Source organism: Bemisia tabaci, chromosome 3 (assembly GCF_918797505.1).
Source record: "Bemisia tabaci chromosome 3, PGI_BMITA_v3".
NCBI lineage: Eukaryota > Metazoa > Arthropoda > Insecta > Hemiptera > Aleyrodidae > Bemisia > Bemisia tabaci.
In genome coordinates this window covers 45318093-45337153 of record NC_092795.1, presented here as the reverse complement: position 1 = coordinate 45337153, position 19061 = coordinate 45318093, and the positions used below count along the sequence as shown (strand labels likewise).

The 19061-nt window shown below is 37.6% G+C and overlaps 1 protein-coding gene across 1 annotated transcript; it reads left to right on the top strand.

The window, feature by feature from the left end:
* The first annotated feature begins 2569 nt into the window (after positions 1–2569).
* On the top strand, positions 2570–18372 carry bel (ATP-dependent RNA helicase bel). Its single transcript, XM_019041629.2, has 13 exons — positions 2570–2728; positions 3275–3356; positions 4790–4933; positions 6344–6547; positions 7455–7633; positions 8293–8514; positions 9395–9516; positions 10615–10740; positions 11184–11334; positions 12785–12953; positions 13732–13913; positions 14536–14653; positions 15898–18372. Exons 1-13 carry the CDS (start codon positions 2684–2686, stop codon positions 16251–16253), a joined length of 2100 nt encoding a protein of 699 aa, XP_018897174.2. The 5' UTR covers positions 2570–2683; the 3' UTR covers positions 16254–18372.
* The last annotated feature ends 689 nt before the right edge of the window (positions 18373–19061 follow it).

Genomic DNA, 19061 nt, shown 5'->3' with positions numbered 1-19061 from the left:
CTCTTTTCAAAGAGTCCTCGAATACTCCAAGTCTAATACCGAAGTCTTCATATTGCCCCCGGGCCACCACAGCCCCCCCGTAGGGCGGGATGGGCCTGTTACAATGAAACATTGCATTATAATGCGAAAAGTCACAGAAGAGCTTCAAACTTAGCATCAAATCCGAGTGGAACTTCTTGCCAATGTTAACGCAAACGCAGCCTGCGACTTTAAAGTGAGTTTTCAAAACTCTTAGCCCACTGCCCCCCCTCATTTTTGGTTGCAGAGCGGGTAAAAACCGGGAAATTCACTACAAATAATGCCCGAAACTAATGTCCAACTTGAGGAGGACCCTTGAAACGTTGCGATCAGTCGGAGCATTGAAATACAAGGACTGTCACCCCCTTAAAGTACGGAAATATCCAAAACACCCCCGCTGCCCCCCTCATTTTTCGTTACGGAGCGGGTAAAAACCGGGAAAATCGCCAGAAATGATGCCCCGGTTCTTACCAGCTCTGCAACGAAAAAAGAGGGGGGCAGCGGGGGTTTTATGGGTGTTTCCGTCCTTAAAGTGGGCGGCAGTTCCTGTGTTGCAGTTCTCCGACTGACCGCAACGTTTCAAGGGTTCTCGTCAAGTTCTACAGTGGTTTCGGTCATCATTTCTGGCGATTTTCCCGGTTTTTACCCGCTCCGCAACGAAAAATGAGGGGGGCAGCGGGGGTGTTTTGGATGTTTCCGTACTTTAAGGGGGTGGCAGTCCTTGCATTTCAATGCTCCGACTGATCGCAACGTTTCAAGGGTCCTCCTCAAGTTGGACATTAGTTTCGGGCATTATTTGTAGTGAATTTCCCGGTTTTTACCCGTTCTGCAACCAAAAATGAGGGGGGCAGGGGGCTAAGAGTTTTGAAAACTCACTTTAAAGTCGCAGGCTGCGTTTGCGTTAACATTGGCAAGAAGTTCCACTCGGATTTGATGCTAAGTTTGAAGCTCTTCTGTGACTTTTCGCATTATAATGCAATGTTTCATTGTAACAGGCCCATCCCGCCCTACGGGGGGGGGCTGTGGTGGCCCGGGGGCAATATGAAGACTTCGGTATTAGACTTGGAGTATTCGAGGACTCTTTGAAAAGAGAAACGGTATGTCCAAGAGCCGCCGAAGCTACTCTATAAAATGAAGGTACGGACCCCCTAAATAACCTTTGGACCCCCCTAACTTTTGACAGGGGGGTCAGATCGACTTCCGGTTTGCGCCAAAAATTTTCTTTTTTCATGCTCTTTCTAACGATGTATCACATGATGGGGGTTGCCATTTGAAATTTTCGAGTTGCCCCCCGCCCCCCTCCCCCTGGGGGGGGGGGGGTGAAGAACTGAAAAGTACCTCAAATAGTTTCCCCCTCGATATGAGGAAGGACGCCACAAACCGCAAATCGATATCATAATTAGAACTAAAGTTATGGCCAGTGGTGCGTAACTTTTGAATAACCCTGTATGAAACGGGCGCTCTTTTTTGGAAGATCATGTGATACAAACATCAGTAATCACCTGAAAATTTTGTTATAAATTTAGCTGCCACATCAAATAAATGCATATTGATGGTTAAAGTCTAAAAAATTGGTATCTTTTGATTGCGACAATGCAAATCTTCCATCGTCTTCTATTTTCTTTTTTTTTTCATGGAAAGTTCTGAACCAACAATTTCTCTTGCAATTTTTGGAAATTAATTTCTCTCATCCAAATATGTTCATGCTAAATTTCATGGAGTTATCTTGTGGTGAGTCGTGAAGGAAACAAAGAAATTGGAAGGTTCTTCATGTCCCAAATTACCTAGGTAAATTTGTGGCTCTTGACTTCAGTCTTCAATATACATCTCACATTCATCCTTAATTGGCTGCGAAATTCAGGAGAGAGTAGCATTCAATTTTTAAGTCAAGCGTATCTGACCTAAAGAACTTTATTCAAATTGAATTGGACGGATAATTTGATTTTTATCCTGAATTTCAACTGCGAGATCGACAAGATCAACTGCGTAGAATTTGATCAGAGCGCAATGAATTTTGAAAAATCCGCCATGCAGAGGTGGTTCATTTTTTCAGGTTGACCACTTTTTCCGAAGCTGACGTCGACACGCGTTCTGGAATTCAATTGCATCAGATGTGGAAAAAATTCAATGAGTCGCTGCAGAGACCTCTCCTTTGTATCTGAAGTGCTAATTTAGGTAGTGGTAGAGTTTGAAAGGTCGTTAATACAAGTTTTAATTGAAAAAAACAATTTTTATCGTGGCCGTAGAAATTAGCAATGTTTGGTAAAATATTTGAAACATTGGTAACCTGTAAATTTATCAATGTTTTTACATATTGCCAACATGTTAACTATTACACCACATAGTGCATCTTTTCCCTTTGCCTTCGGTAGAGTTTTTATTATGCAGAAAATTTTTGATCCTCATATATGTTTTAACATTTTTATCAAGAGAATCATAGATTTTGATTCCAGTGAGTCAGATTTCGTTCGAAGTCAGCTAAAATTAATTATACTCCCGGCATTGATGTACTTCAGTAATATTTTGAGTGTGCGTTTCCGAGTCAAATATTTTCAGCACCAGTAGTATTATCACTCCTAAAAATAGGAAAACTGTTCTTTGTGTATGTTCCTGTGAACGACGCTTTGAAGACAAAAAGCATTATAATAAACGTTTTAATAGTAATATGAGTAATGTACCCAACCAAAATGGATCAGGTCTAGAACAGCAGGTAATAAATTGTCTTGTTTTCAGTACTCCTAAAGTTTTGTGTGACTGCAATTTGCGGGTGTTAGGGGTTAGGGCCTATTTTCTGTAGCCATTTCTAGACGGTAGTATTTGCTCATTTCCGGGCTCATTTATGTCATTTCTCCTACAATTTTAGCTGAAATTGCTGATTTAGCTCTCTTACTCACATACAGAAAGTGTTCTTTTCCTAGTTCGATCTCTACATTGAATGTAGACCTCTTTGAAGGGGCCATGGTGTCGAGCTCTCCTTGTATGTCCGAGTGTCGAGTCACCCCTAGGCCTTCGCTTCACTTTTAATCTGTTATCATGCGTAGTTCTTGCATGTTGGTTTTGTCTTGCTGTTATCTTGGTAGTGTGGACTCTCACAGTTACCACCCCAAGTTTCTGAGCATTGTGAGGTCACCAAAATGGAGACAGTCTGACCTAGTAACAGGTAGTTTATCAATTAAGTATCTGTGAATGAGTCTAATATATTATTTTGGTGTCCTTCGCACTCTTCAAATGGTCAAACCTTGTGTTTCTTTTCTAGTTTGCTGGTCTGGACTTGCAGGGCGGCCGTAAGGAATCGCAAGGCCGCTACGTCCCACCTCATCTCCGTAACAGATCCGGAGGTAAGATTTAAGCCTAACACCTAACAAGTTCTTATCCTCGTGATTGTCCTGTAGAGTTTAAATAGCCAATTTTCTCTGAGAGAGCGGTTGATTCAGCTGAAGTATAGCATTCCTTACATCTCTGTCTCATTAATCGATCTTTCTTGTACAAGTAATTTAATAATGATCAACGTGTGATGTGAATAGGAAAAAGTAGAACAACTACTTGGAGCTGAATGATTAATTCTTCACGGTTTTTTGCTTTCATAGATATCTAGCCCAATTTTTTACCTCTCTGATACTGTTTGCAATCAAGCTGTTCTTGCTAATGTGGCGGAGTCAGGTAAATTTTACTTGAAAAAGAACACTTAGGTACTTAAGTTGTCTATCACAGCTGATGCACAGATTTTGAGTAAAGATTATAAACTTTCAGTTTTTGACACTTAATGACTTTGTTAATTTCAAGCTTGAAGGTTCTAATAAATGATTTTTTAAGCGTTTGCTGTGCATTATTTCTTCAGTTCTGAACAGTGTCTTTAAGGCAAGCTTCACTCGTTTTTCCCAAAGTCGCAACTTACTTATTATTCTCCGGCTTTTTAGTGCTCTCCGGACATCAATTTATAGGTTTACAATGCACTGAATTAAGCATAAGTGAATGGTATAGCTTTCCCCCCTCCCCATTTTCAAGAACATTTTGCCTTTTATTACCCACACTTAAGTACTTATTTACCTCAAGCCTAACTAATATGTATCTTAAGGCTCATTACTTAAAGAAAGCCTTTTTTTTGTCTATCAATAGATTTTTCTTATTGTACCAGTTCCTCACAACCCTTTTTGTAGTTACGGTCTCTGCTTAAAATGTTGCTTCTATCCAAACCATAGTTTTATGTTACCTACCCGTCACTTTTAATAAATCATCTTTAACAAACTGGTAAATTTTTAGTCAAGTATAAAACTCCAAATACCTCAAGGTTGATAGGATTTTATAAAATGATTTAATAAAGATCCTGAACATATACTCAAGACAGGCACTCTTATCAGTTGTACTGGAAGTATCGAGGCCTAACATATAAATTTTGTTGAAGATAGTTAATTTTCAAGAACATAGTAAAAATGCTCCCCCCCCCCCCTTTCAAGTCCTCTTTTTTATTAAAGGTGTTGGTCATCCTGAGGTAATAATTCCTCCATGAAAGCTACCATTGCTGTTAATCATTTCAGACTATTAGAAAGAATAATTTGAACTCATACTATCCATCATTTAAAAGTTACCGCGGGCTTATTTTTTTGTAGCAGTGAATATGTGCTTTCGTAATCACCGCTCCCTTTTCTTCAATTTTTCTCACCAACCTGCATAAAATTTATTCTCAAGTCATATATCTTATCATTCAATCATAGAATAATAGGTCTCATGCTTCTCTCACAGCTCATAACTTTTTTAATTCCCTTGATTATAGATTCTGATAACCGTGGGGCAAGTGATAGCTCACACTCAAGATCGGACTATAACGATAATCGTGATAGCCGTGACAGCCGCGATAGTCGTGACAATCGGGGCAGTTATCCTAGAGGTGGCGGCTATCGAGACAACTACAGATCAGGTATATCTCAATCCAACTTTTCAATCAATTAGTATGAGTTGCTTTCCATGATACCTAATTTTACAATGTAGGATTTACAGGGTGAATAAGCAACATCTTTCACTCTCACTGTATTGTCAAGTCTCTCAAAGCTTTTATAACAGTTGTATTAATGACAGCATCTCTCTATCTATCTGGCATCTTGAGCATGTCAATATAGAAAGAGTATCAACCCTTTTTCTTTTGTGAATTAGCAGGGTGTGACCATGTCTGGAAAGTAAGTACATGGTTCATGTAGCATTGGACAGCGTTGAAAGTGCGAGATTTTGATAGTTTTTTCCAACACCTTAAAAGTGCTTGATATTTTGGAAGCTTGTAAAGGGGAGCTTGGTGCTGGTAAAGATGTAGGGAGACAACCTGAGTCTTAGAAAAAAATATTGATTAAGTTCTTGATAAGTGCTTGAAAATTCCTCAAAAAGTTTTTGACTCCTTATTCTTGAAGCTAGTACCTAGAACCATGAAGTTAAGAAAATATGCAGAATTTTCTCAATTGGCTCAAGAGTGCTGAAAAAGTTTTGAAAATGTACAATTAGTGTGGAATTCATGTTATCTTGATAAAATAGAGTACTTAGAGTCTTAATGTAAGTGGGAGAGCAGGCGCCACTTTTAAACATTTTCCAGGTCCCGAATTCCAAGACTCCCGTGAGACGCCAGGCCACTTTTTTGATACATAATCGATTGTATTCGATACACGGCGTACCCGGCCATCTGACGTAAACAAAGAAGATAGGAATTACCTCGTATTCCACATTGCCATTTTGGAGAACATGCATCGAAAAAGTGACTGAAGCTGGGGGCACACCGGGCTTGAAACTCGTCGAGCAGAACATGACGCCAGCTCTCCCATTTATATTATGACTCTATGTACTCTATGCTTGATAATTGAACTGGCTGTCCTAAGAGTTATGCATCCGGGAGTGTAGGGAAATTTTATTTGATGTTTTGAAAAATCAACTTTTTTCAGAAAAAAATTGATTTAAGTAATTGCATCAATTTCCTCGGCTTCAGTTATTTATGCGAATCTATTGTTGAATCACAATTGAATCTATTTAAGTTCTGTGCTAACAAAGAAAATACTTCAAAGTCACCTGCCGTGAAAGTAAATCACTAACTTTCTCAAAATGTGCCATGAAGGAAATTTTAAAAGTACCTACCTACTTTATTTTTCTTATTGCTTTGGAAAAAGTAATTGAAAGGAAGTAATTTGATTTCTATTTAAGGACGCTAGCAGATACCTTCATTGAATGCTGAACTCTCAATTTTCCATCAAAATATGGCTAACATTATTTGTATTAATCATACTCTAAGCTTACTTTAATAATTTTATATGCTCAAAATCTATTTTTAATTTGTTTCCCTTTTTAATTCTAGGTGGTGGCGGTGGTAGAAACGACTACAATTCTGGCCGAAGAGGCGACTACTCGAGCCAGAACGGTGGTCAAGACTACCGAGACAACAGGAATTATGATAGGAGGGATCGCGGAGGCTTCGACGGCTGGCGAGACAATGATAGAGGTGGCCGGGACCGAGGAGGTTCTGGATACAATGACGAGCGCAATGATGGACCGCCTCGTGGTAAGCTATTTTTCAATGTTTTATTTTCTCTTGGATGAATATTGTTGTTGTTGTTTTAAAGGTAGGTGATGTATAGGACATAATAGCAAAAAAGAGCTCTGAGTAGCATGAGAAGGAGTGTGAACTAAACTAGTACATGACTATTTATTCCTCGTTAACTTCAAATTTGGCTCAACACTGGATGGAACAGCGCTAGCTATTGACCAGATTTACTGCTGTATTTTCAAAGGCAATCTATAACTAGATTATGAAACTACATCATGAAAATTCATTGGTTGAATTGAAATGGACTGACTCCAAAAGTAAATTAGGTATTCAACCAAAGGGGAAAGTTTCTCCTGGATTTGTTGAAACATTTACATAGCAAGCAAAGCCTTCTAAGTTGATAACCTGAGGTCCACCTTACATAGCCTCACTTGCAAATTTGCCTAAACATATTAAGAGGTAATTCTAATCTTCACCGGAAGCCCTTACCATCATACTGATCATGTTTGAGCATGCATATACTTACAATGTCTTATGAGATCTGTTGTGTCACAGGATTTTTTTCCTCTCACATCGTCTCGTATCCTCAATTGTCAAGGAATCCTACTGAAATGTGTCCGGGGAATGTTAGTGAATTTTATTTTCTAAACTCTGTGACAACCTTGTCATTGGCTTATGCATACAATCGAACTGAAGGGTCATTGATGTTTTGATATGACACCACTGATCAATTAAAGAGCTGAGAGAAGCATTGGTGATCCCTTGGTTTGCAAATATTTTGATTCTGTAGTACAGACCTCCGCATGCAACAGAACAAATTTTCCTAAATAATTTAAAATTCCATTCTATTTGTTTAAATGTTTAGCTCTTTAATCCGACTAGTTTGCTTGTAAATTAACATTGGGTGATTTTGTATTTTCAGGAAACGATAGATGGCAAAAACCAGTTGAACGAAGGAACGATTGGACTGTTCCCACCGAGCGGGATGAGCGTTTGGAGCATGATCTCTTCGGCACAGGCAACACCGGAATCAATTTCAACAAATATGAGGATATTCCCGTGGAGGCGACGGGAAATGATATCCCCCCTCATATCAACACAGTAAGTTCAAGTATTTAATTTCAGCCGTTAGTGGGGCGTTAGTTAGATTCAGGGGTGCGAATAGTTCTAGGCCTCAGCAATTTTTCTAAGGAGCCTCCCCAATTTCCTGGAATGCGCTGGGTTTCCGCAAAGAGATCAACACAATATGCTGTTTAAAATTTTGTCAAATTTTTATTTGATTTGCAATTTTCATTGATATCTAAGTACTTAAATTATATTGTTTGCAGGAGACAAAAATTGCCTCTTAAAAAATACAGAAAGAAAAAAAAATACCTCTGAACAGTATTGATAATTTTATATTCACTGGCAGGTGACGCAGAGAACTATTTGCATTCCTGGTTACTTTTTGTGGTTTTTTTTTTTTTTTTTTTTTTTTTCCCCTTCTATTTGGAAACAATCATCTCATTTTTCCAAAAATATTCAAGTTGATTTTCACTCCAATGTCAGTATCACACAATAAATGAATTTAATTTCCACATTGAAGCTTTGGAAGTTCAGGGAGAAAACTTGAAGCCAACTGCAAATTTTAAGTTCGAAACTTTGTTGGAATTATAGAATGCAATTTTCCTCACCAAGAACCTTGTTTGCTTTGCACAATTTATATCTCAAACAAAAAATAGTCAGTTATTTTTTGACTAATTGGTTTTCATATTTTCCAGTTTGCTGACATCCAGATGACAGAAATAATCACTAACAATATAGCTCTAGCCCACTACGACTCGCCAACCCCTGTGCAGAAGTACGCCATTCCAATCATTATGTCTGGCCGTGATCTCATGGCGTGCGCCCAAACTGGGTCTGGCAAAACAGCGGCTTTCCTTGTTCCAATTTTGAATCAGATGTACGTCAGAGGACCCCAGGGCTTCCCGTACAATCACCGAGTACGTACTTTTATGTATAACAAAAAAATTAATATCTGAGTAAGCCTTTTAAAGAACCAAGGAATTTACCCCATCATGAGGGTTTACAGTCCTTGCCCCTTACCAAAAAAATGTAATTCCATCTAGATGCATATTAAGTTCATTAAAACAGGCTGGCTAGCAACAGGAAAAACCGGTAAAAGTGAGAGAATTTAACTCTACAGGGAACAATCAGAGAAAAGTCAGGGACTTTGTCAACGATCAGGGAAATTCGTCAATAGTCTAGGAATGCAGTCTTTTATAGAGCCAGGTTCCAAGTAAAAATTGGGTCCGTGGCTGGCCAGCTGATTGCATTGCTGTGCCAACGTCTTGACCACATTAATTAAGTGCCCTTATGTTATCACAAAAAAGTCAGAGTATTTCATTAGAAGAAGTCAGGAGAAAGTCAAGGAATGATTAAATGAAGCAGGAATCAGTTTTTGATTATCGCCTAAAAAAAGAATCCTTTGATGGAGCAGATTTTGCTCAGCTGGATAAAGATTCACGATGTTTCATCCTTTCCTCGTTTCTTCAAAAGATTCATGTGTTGACTCAATTCACTAAATTCTGAAGAAAACTGCTCTCAGTAAAATAAAAGTGAAAAAAATACCAAGTTTGTAGTAATCCAATCCAAAAAATCAGCTTTTTTCAATTGAAGAGAGATCACTTATAAACGGTGTGACACCATCTATAAGTCATTCTCAAGCCACCATGCCTCATGCTGATGGTAAGGGGAAAAAACACTGAATAATTAGCAATATTACTTTAACCTTTTCATGCTCTAGATGATTCCTTTCAATTAAAGGTTTCAAGAGCTTGTTATAATATTTCTTTTCAATTTTGTTCCTTATTATTATTACAGGGAGAACGTCGTAAGCTTTATCCTCTAGGTCTTGTCCTGGCTCCCACAAGAGAATTGGCTACTCAAATCTACGATGAGGCTAAGAAGTTTGCTTATCGCTCCCGGCTTCGTCCGAGTGTCGTGTAAGTTTCCAGTCTACAGAATTACATTAGTACTCTATTGTCATCCTATGATTTAAATAGCTTAAGCCGAATACCAAGTACAAAGAACCAATCAACATAAGCGCATAAGTTTTTGGTTCTTTAGAATAAATAATTTAGAATTGAATCGGTCAGTTACCAACGGACTCAAGCGCCAAAAATGGGAATTCGAGAAAAATTATAGTAACCGTTTTTATTGACTCCCTTTAAACCTCAGAGCTCTAAAATATTATAGCAAGGAATCAATTAATCACTCTATTAATTAACCTGCAATTGAAAATGGGTTAGCTCATACAGTTTCTACCTTTTTTTTTTTTTTTTTTTTTGTATTTTTATATCTGGCGCTTGGGCCCTTTTGTAACTGACCGGTTCAATTTCTAGCGCAGCAGTTGAAAAATTTGGAAATGTATAATAGAATAATGAGTATTTTTTATGTCCTCTACCTTTTTTAATTGAAAATCATAGTCTGATAACCAATGGCTGACATCACCATTTCTCTTAAAAAGCTATTTAGTCCAATTGCAAACTTTCAAAAATTTGTTTCAACGAAAGGATCAAAAACATACTTTGAAGTGTTTCAGTGAAATAAATCCTGTTTATAAATGTTTGAAGTGACCGATTCTGACTCTGGAATTGATAATATTATTTCTTTTTGTTTCTTCTTGAGTGTAATCAAAAAGTCACCGACGAACTTGCAAGACAAATGCTTTACAATTAGTCTGCCTAATCTTAACTTAGTTTTTATCAACTGTCTGAGATCAAAAGCAGAAAATCAGGAGATTTTTCCTCGCTGATGATGAGACCTACCAGTTCCAAATTACCTCCCTCATTTGACGTTTTTAGAGTTGCACTAAATATCATATCTTCTCAAGAGGAGAATTGTGTAAAAAGAGCTTTTTTGCTCAATCATAAAATATTCAGTTCAATACATATTGACTTCATTGCCCAAAAGTGATCATATAATCCCTCAATATTATCTTAGTTCACTCTGTTCTACATATTTGGTTCTATTACAGTCTGAATTGTAATTTCACACCATTGATTCAATTAGTAAAGATTGCATTTTCTGTTTTTGTTTAGGTATGGTGGAGCCTATGTTACAGAGCAGATGAAAGATCTGGACAAGGGATGCCACCTTCTAGTCGCAACTCCTGGTCGTTTAGTGGATATGCTTGAAAGGGGTAAAATAGTGCTTAGTAATTGTCGGTAAGTTCAAGTGTTTTTAAATTCATTTAATCTTTCAGCTATTGTGTCATTTTTCACTTATCGCCCCAATTCATGCGATGTGAGATAGGAAAAAATCTAATTTTACAGTAGCAAGGGTGTAACAGCGTCCAAGCAAACGTTGAGCCAAGATACGAGCTAACCAATACTGACTAAATTTGTTTTGTCAAAAATTGACCAACAAAATGTAACTCTCTCTAAATGGGTCAGTAGCGCAGGTCACAGAATCGTGTTTTAATGCTTAGTTCATGTAGATTACTAAAAATAATATGATCTGTCCAAACTGTAGCTTTCTACGTTCAATATTAACCGAGATATTGCCCTTTGAAAAGTCTGGTTTTCGCTAGAATTCAATAGGGCCAGAAAGACTGTACATAGGTATTCTTTTATATATTTTGCATTAAATTTGCTTACTTTTTGTTCAGGTTTTTGGTGCTGGATGAAGCTGACCGTATGTTAGACATGGGTTTCGAACCGCAAATTAGGAATATCGTCGAAAATAAAAATCACTGTATGCCTCCAACAGGCGAGCGCCAAACACTCATGTTCTCCGCAACGTTCCCAAAAGAAATCCAGGTACCATCTTCCCTCTTGAATTAATTCTTGATTTTTTGGTTTCACATCTCGTCCATATCATGCAACTGAAAACCAGTGGGTTTTTAAAAATTTTCAATTTATTAATCTCTTTGGTTTCTGTCTTTGAATAATCAGAAGCAAAAACCATGCTCAGAACTCATTGATTCTTATAGACCTAGACAAGGTATAAATTGTATGAATAAGAAAAGAGCCTGATTTAAAACGCCCTAATGTTTGTTGGCCCTCAGGTTTTCCTAGCATGATTTATATGAATAACGATACCTGAGTTAAGACATCACTTCCTGAAATTTCACACCTTTAACCAAGAATTCCTCTTCATAGAATGAGGGGATTCAGTGCTGGCTAAACTAATTTAGTCATTATTTGACGTTTTTTTGACCTCCTTAGCAAGAAAAGTAAAGAAAACCATGTGGCAATTTGGAAGAATGTAGAGTTGAACAGAGAATTTTTCAGCACTTTTATCTGCGTTATCTAGTAATATTGTTGCATATTTCGGTGATTGGGGAGAGCTCTCCTTTCCTTGCTAGCGAGAGACTTTGAGGTAAATGCTAGCTACACGTCTCCTTATTTTCATGTTAGAATATAACAACATTCAAAGAAACCAAAATTATGCCGAATGATAACAGCATGCAGCGGAGCATTGCGTCAACTGCTGATCAGTTGGCTCGTTGACAAAACTGGCTCAGGGGCAGTTGTATACTTTTTTTACTTTAAAGTGTGTATAAATGCTGAAAAAGTCATTCCTCAGTTCTGTTCTTCTTGTAATAAGTATATAGAAAGTGCTTTAAGGTAATTCAATGTGATCTATGGACGAGATCAGCCACCACACTGTGCTGCCTCGCCGCTTACATCTTTAAGAAGCAATAATTATTGTAATGTACAAGATAATGCTAGAAACTGATTCATAACGTGTAGCAGCATTAATACTGAGTAGAATGACATCAATTTTGTTAAGATTCATCGTTAATTTATACCTGAAACTATGATAACGGACGTTGCCCATTGACTCAGTGTGTAAGAGAAAGATAGCGCATCAGACTCTCTTGCACATTGAGTCAATGGGCAACGTCCTTAATCGTAGTTTCAGGTATAAATTTACAATGACTCTTATCAAATTTGATGTCATTCTACTCAGTGTTTATGCTGCTACACGTTATGGATCAGTTTCTTACATTAATTTGTACATTTTGATAATTAATTATTGCTCAAAGAAGCTGTAAACCGCATAGTAGGGCAACGTGGTGGCGGATCTCGTCCCTAGATCACATAGAATCACCTTAAGGTTAACAATACCTTAAGGTCCCATTATCCCTTAAGGTCCCTTATTGGTCCCTTAAGGTGACCTTAAGGTCACATTATCTGCAATTTTATGAAATCACAAGAACGGTTTTTTTCACTTGCTTATTCCGATTGTATCAAATTGTTTCAGATGTTGGCCAGAGATTTCCTCGACAACTACATTTTCCTTGCTATCGGTCGTGTTGGATCAACATCCGAGAACATTACCCAAAAGATTGAGTGGGTTGATGAGGGTGAAAAGAGATCATTCTTACTGGATCTCCTGGCCGCCACGTATGCCAGAGATATCCCAGAAGATGGTAAATTTTTGCACATTATTTCCTCTGTTTCGCGGATTCTCATGCAGTAGTTTGTGGACTAATTTCACTGAATATTTTGCACCTTATATTAGAAACAAGCCTCTTAATAACAATCTAACCAGATTACTCTCAATCTTTCAAATTAAAAGTTTTTTCTTTTAATTACGAAGATGTGGGCCTCAGCAGAGATGCAGGAAGTTCATGGCCCTCCAATTTTACCAATTGACCTCCCCATTTTATAAATCCCTTATTCCTCAAAAATGCATGTTCAGTCATTCCTTTTTGGTCTTCACGAACAAATCGCTGCAATTTAACTACTATTATGCGATTTTCACCATAGTCTTGCCAAAACTGTATGCCATTTTTAGCTTTGTTCTGTGGAAAATACACAATTTCTTTTCTAGCATGGGTGGCTTTCCTACTGAAAATAACCTGTTTTCAAGGCCTTCTCATTTTCGTATGTGGCGGTTTGTAACCTGCTAGTTATATGGTCGAAAAGTTTTTGCACCCCTGCTCCTCAGCCAAAAGAGTAGATCTTCCTTATATCTGTAATTAAATCTGAACTCAGCTGAAAAGTTGCCTTAACTAGTTTTTTTCTCTGTCTCTGAAAAAGTGAGGAATACTGAGATGTATCAATCAAGCATATGTTGGAAGCTTCATTTAAAGTTGAGTGATTTTCTGTTACAATTTGAAACTTTTTTACGGTTTTGTGCGACTCATTACGCCTCATTGAAATGTTTTACAGAAATAAAACAACTATGTGTTTTTCATGTTTCAGAACCTGAATCATTGACATTAGTGTTTGTTGAAACCAAAAAAGGAGCTGATTACCTCATGGAGTTTCTGATCAACGAAGGTTATCCAGTGACCTCGATCCACGGAGATCGTACCCAAGCTGAAAGAGAGGAAGCGCTTCGCCTGTTCCGTTCAGGCCAAAGACCAATTTTAGTCGCAACTGCTGTGAGTAATATTTGCTTTCTTGCCCATTTCTGTTCCAAATTGCTCTGAATACTTAATTGTTTGCTGTTATGAAGCATTATGAAAGTTCAGATCACTATTTTGATGCCAGCGTTCAGTAGGTAAGGGAGAGTTTGTAACTTCAAGAAGACTTGCTTTCCACCATCTCTTTCATGTGCAAGCTGAAGAAGAGTAAAAAAACTCATTTGGTACTTACCCAAACCTAGCAATTGATGTCTAATTCTTCTCCAGAAATTTATCATGTGGGGATTAATTTTTTGTTGAATACTCAGAGTTTTTCTATTATTGACGAAAGTTTGCTCTTTTAAAGACGTGCTTTTTTAGAAAAGCATCAGTTTTGTAAAAATAGACTAGCTGGCAGCAAGAAAATCTCAACACTTCTTCCTATGAATTTGACTTTTTACTTTTTGATCCCACGCAACAATACTATCTTTTTACTTACTGTGTAAGTAGATTGTATAAGTTTTTGCTTTTTATGTGAAATTGCAGATCTATTGATTTTAAACTGAGCTATATTTTCCCCATTGTCCCATCAACAATTTTTTTACTCCGGTAATAGTTTCGTTGAAGCCAAGTTTACCTAATATATTCTTTCTCTTTGTAGGTGGCAGCTCGAGGTCTTGATATTCCTCATGTGAAACATGTTATCAATTTCGACCTTCCATCCGACGTAGAGGAGTATGTCCACAGAATTGGTCGTACTGGACGTATGGGCAACACTGGTAAGTAATGTGAATCATCAACAAAATATTTAAAAAAAATTGCAAAATGGAAGCACTGCCTTGCTTGGACTTTGGCCAAGCTTTCTGGATAATTCACCCGCTAGATAGCAGTAAATTTGCTTTCCGTCATGACACCTTGCCCAAATCTTGGAATAACTTTTCAACCTCTCTGAGCTTGGAAGCGGAAAGTCAGAAGTGTTATTGATAGGACCAACTGGTCTTAATGTGAGTCCCTATGTGAATTTTAACGCAAGCTGGCAAAATCTCCAACACTGTTTACGAATGTTGCCTTCTTTCCCATCAATTCAGGACCATTATGGAAGGAAGTATACACATCATTGAAGTCTGAGAAAACTAACCAATTAAAGTTTATACATGTTTATTGATTTTCAAAAGTTGATGATAAGTCTTTTTGATGTCATGAACCAGCAGCAGTGGATGAGACTCAGTGAGTCAAATTCCTCATAGTGAAAATTCAAACCCAACGCAATGAGGTACGAGGGGGGACCCAAAAACAACCGGAATTTTGCTGTAACTTGACAACAATGGAAAATATTCGGGTTCCGCCTCTAGGAGGTGTAACTAGGAGCTATGAAGAGCCACGAGGCCAAATTTCAATATTGTAGCACATTTTCTTTCATTTTGGCGAGACTTTGCTTTAGGAGTGTTTGGCAACTTCGTCGTTTTTGAAGGTGGGTCAATTTCAGTAACAATACTTAGAGCTCAAAATTTTCTCTCTTACTCAATGAAAATACGGCTTCCTCTGTTAACATTTTGAAGTGCTGCTTCTGGAGGACAAGCCTAATCAAAAACTTCCGTGTAAGTATGGTTTTTGGGTTTCAAAATGATGCCATATCGCCCAAAACCCCTGTACGGCTCTAAACCTTCGTCGCCATCTGACTCTTCATAGCTCCTAGTTACACCTCTTAGCGGTGGAACCCGAATATTTTCCATTGTTGTCAAGTTACAGCAAAATTCTGGTTTTTTTGGGTCCCACCTCGTATTTCTCTCTCAAATGCAATCACCCTGCACAATGCAGGTGTACAATGTCACCGGGGCCTTTTCTTAACTTACCTCTTTTAGCGGATGCATGTGGTTACCACTGTTTATCATAATAGCGCAGTGTCAGGCTTTAGGGATGCATATCAACCCTCACTCCAGTAGCGCCTGATCATATTTTTCAAGGTATAGGTCTAAACTCATCCTGTGCTCATTTTAATCTGATCTTGTGATGATATTTTCAGGTGTGGCCACATCCTTCTTTAATGACAAAAACCGTAACCTGGTACGTGACTTGGTCGAGTTGATCACTGAAACCAAGCAAGAACTACCACAATGGTTGCTCTCCTACGCGCAGCAAGTCTCGTCGTTCTCCAGTTCAGCTCGCCGCTCCGGAGGAGGCAACAGCAAGGGTGGCCGCTTTGGCAGCAGCTTCGGGGCACGCGACTACCGTACATCTGCTCAGATGAGCTCTCGTGGGTCTCCGATGGTGCGTCGTGAAGGCGGGAGCTACGGTGGACCCCCCAATTACGGCGGTGGCAGCTATGGTGGCTCATATGCCTCAGGCAACAGCTCAAGCCGCCCTGACTACTGGAACTAGATGTTTTCTTCGGAGGTTTTGTTTTTGTTTGAAAATAAACATTAATTGGAATAACAGTTGCTTTCTGTATTGAGACCTGAAAATTTCGCATTTTTCACATCTTAGTCTTTGATTTTGTGTTTGTGAATCAATTTGAAATTACTCTAGCGTAAGTTGGCTTTGATGAACACTCATGTTTGTGGGGATACCATATTTTCAAAACTGAAAATGCACGCCGCTGTCTACCTTTTGACTTTTGTCTTTGTGGCTACAATTTTTCTTTTCTTTTTTTGTACTTCATGAAGCTTTGAGCGTAGCTACTTTTGCTGTTCCTTCTTTGAACCCACAACACTTTTTGGAGTTCTATGAACACCGTGTATTTTCTTCACTCATTAGATAATTGTTGATTTTTTTCTTTAAAGTTTTGAGGAAATTGAATTCGTAGATGAAGCGAAATTTTCAGGTGATCATGTGTTAAACAATCATCTCTCTTGTATGCGCAAAAAACTTCAGGGGTAATTGCGGTTCCATGTGGGCATGCGCTGAGAACCATCCATATTCTGCCAATCGTTTTCTTCTGTAGACCAAAATTATTGATTTTGGCTTAACACCGTTTCTCACATAAGTGTCTTGAAAAGTCAATTTCTAGTGAAAGAGAAAAAATAGCATTAGTACAGGAGCCTAATGTTAAAACAAATTCTTATGAAAAGGTGTATTTCTGCACATATCAATATCAAGTTTTTCTCAAGCTTCTCTCATGAACTTCCTTCTTGTTTTGAATCATTCCAAAAATTCATAAATTCTCCAACTTTAAGACTGGGTTATTTCTGCTATCGTGACAAGCAAAATCATGTGCTCCTGGTTCGCTACGTTAACTTTCCGAGTAAAAATGAGTCTGACTTCGTACTGCACTTAGCTAAAATCTAACCATTGACAATTTCACTGCAAAAGAAACGGATGAATGATGCAGCAAACCTCTTATCCAAATTGTTTTTATCTTTGTCTAACGTTGAAATGCGTTAACAATATGTCACTCTGCTTGTCTTATGTTCTTAAGAAATTGTAAGTTTCGAACATTGTAAATTCTTACAAATTATTCCATTTTGTATTTTTACAGATCAAAAATTTGACGGTTAAATTTACATTAGTAATCTACTTTTTTTGGATGGTTTTCAGTCTTAAGATGAAATAATTGAGTTTGGCTTCCGAGGACACAGTTGTCAGGCTATTGTCTTAGAATAACCCATCCATGACCATTTTTTCTTGAATTGTAAGGAAGCTTAATCCATAACAGCTGGCCCAAATTCTGTGATTATACAAATAATTTTTTGTTAGTTGACCGCCTGAATCCTTACAAATCTTCTCCTTAGACTCAACTGCGTGGCAGAAGTTGTTCTCGATCAAATCAAAGGAGAGGAAAAGTGGTACCAAAACCATAACTGTATTAGCGAATGTATGAGAGCCTCAACAATATTCGTAACTGCATTTACTGTTCCTTGAAATCAACCTAATCAGTTATGGGTCAATTTAATGTGTTTGCTTGAAACCAAAGTTCACCCCTCTTCTGTTTATCCACTCCCAGACGTACTCTCTTTCTTGTCTGCTTAACTTAGAATTGAATCTTATAAATATCTATACATACAATTAAATGATAAGTTGTTAACTTAGGATAACTCTCTTAGAGAGAAGGTATATCTCTATGTTATTTATTTTAATTTTAATTATTAACTACTATTATTTATTTTATTCTTTCTTTGTGAGCATCCAAGTCCGTCGCCACCAGTCTCCGATTTTTCTCTCTCCTCCTCCCACAATTAGGAATCAAATTGGTTTCCTTGATTTTTTTCCTTACAAGTCATTTTTCTTTTGCTTTGGTCATGTTTTATTTATGTCTAAGCACTTACACGAGTAAGTTAGAGGATGCGGAGGTGTAATAATTTATTATTCACAAAGTAATCTTAAAACACCGATTATTTGGTCCTCCGTAAGTTCAATCATGTAATTTTCGTCTAAGTACATATTTTCTAATTGTTCGGGGACTTTCTCTGTATTTATGTTCATTTATAATTTTTTACAGTTAGCACTTTATTATTACTGATATGAATTTAATATACAAAAAATATACAATTATTACAGTAAATATTCCTCTTCTTCTCTTTCCGGCAGTTCTCAGAGTTACACCTAGTATTTTTTATCTAAAGAATAAATACAAACACAATTATGATATCTTTTGAGTTTTATGCCTCATTTTTAGGAAATATTAATACTCATTATGCTTCATTTGTGACATTTTGAGGTCCAATTAAAACTGAATTATTTCGGTTTGAATAAAGTAAATTTGTCTTCTCGAGGAAGACCTTTTTTATTCCTAATGTCTGCATTTCCATTATGTAGATCATAACATGCATTTGGTCCTGAGAAATGAGTGGCGCATTTTATCACCACCAGCGGTAAAAGTTACAGACACTCCAGGCTTATTCAATCGTTGGGTCTGGATACAACTATTCGTGCTCTTTGAATATCCATGTTGCAAACACCAAAAATTGTGGGCGCTTAGGGTTTCCTAGGCACGCATAACACAGCGTATACAGCTGCGGTTGATAGTTCTCAAGGATTATTTATAATCGTGTTTACCATTAAATCCTCAATATTCGGAGCAGGTGTGTATCATCAGCAGCGTTGCCAATTTGTGCAAATTGTGGGAATGTTATCCTCTTTTCTTGGTTCATAAATTGAACAATTATTGGAGGAGATATGACAAAATGATCTAATCTGCAAAATACATGCATTTAAATGGGAAACGCTGCAAGATGATGTCACTAGGTGGCG

What these genes read in the sequence shown, in the direction of transcription:
- bel (XM_019041629.2), top strand. Translation starts at nt 2,684, where the DNA reads ATGAGTAATGTACCCAACCAAAATGGATCAGGTCTAGAACAGCAG. An exon ending in GCTTCCCGTACAATCACCGA is followed by an intron (nt 8,515 to 9,394) that starts GTACGTACTTTT and finishes TTATTATTACAG; the next exon opens with GGAGAACGTCGTAAGCTTTA. An exon ending in CGTTCCCAAAAGAAATCCAG is followed by an intron (nt 11,335 to 12,784) that starts GTACCATCTTCC and finishes AAATTGTTTCAG; the next exon opens with ATGTTGGCCAGAGATTTCCT.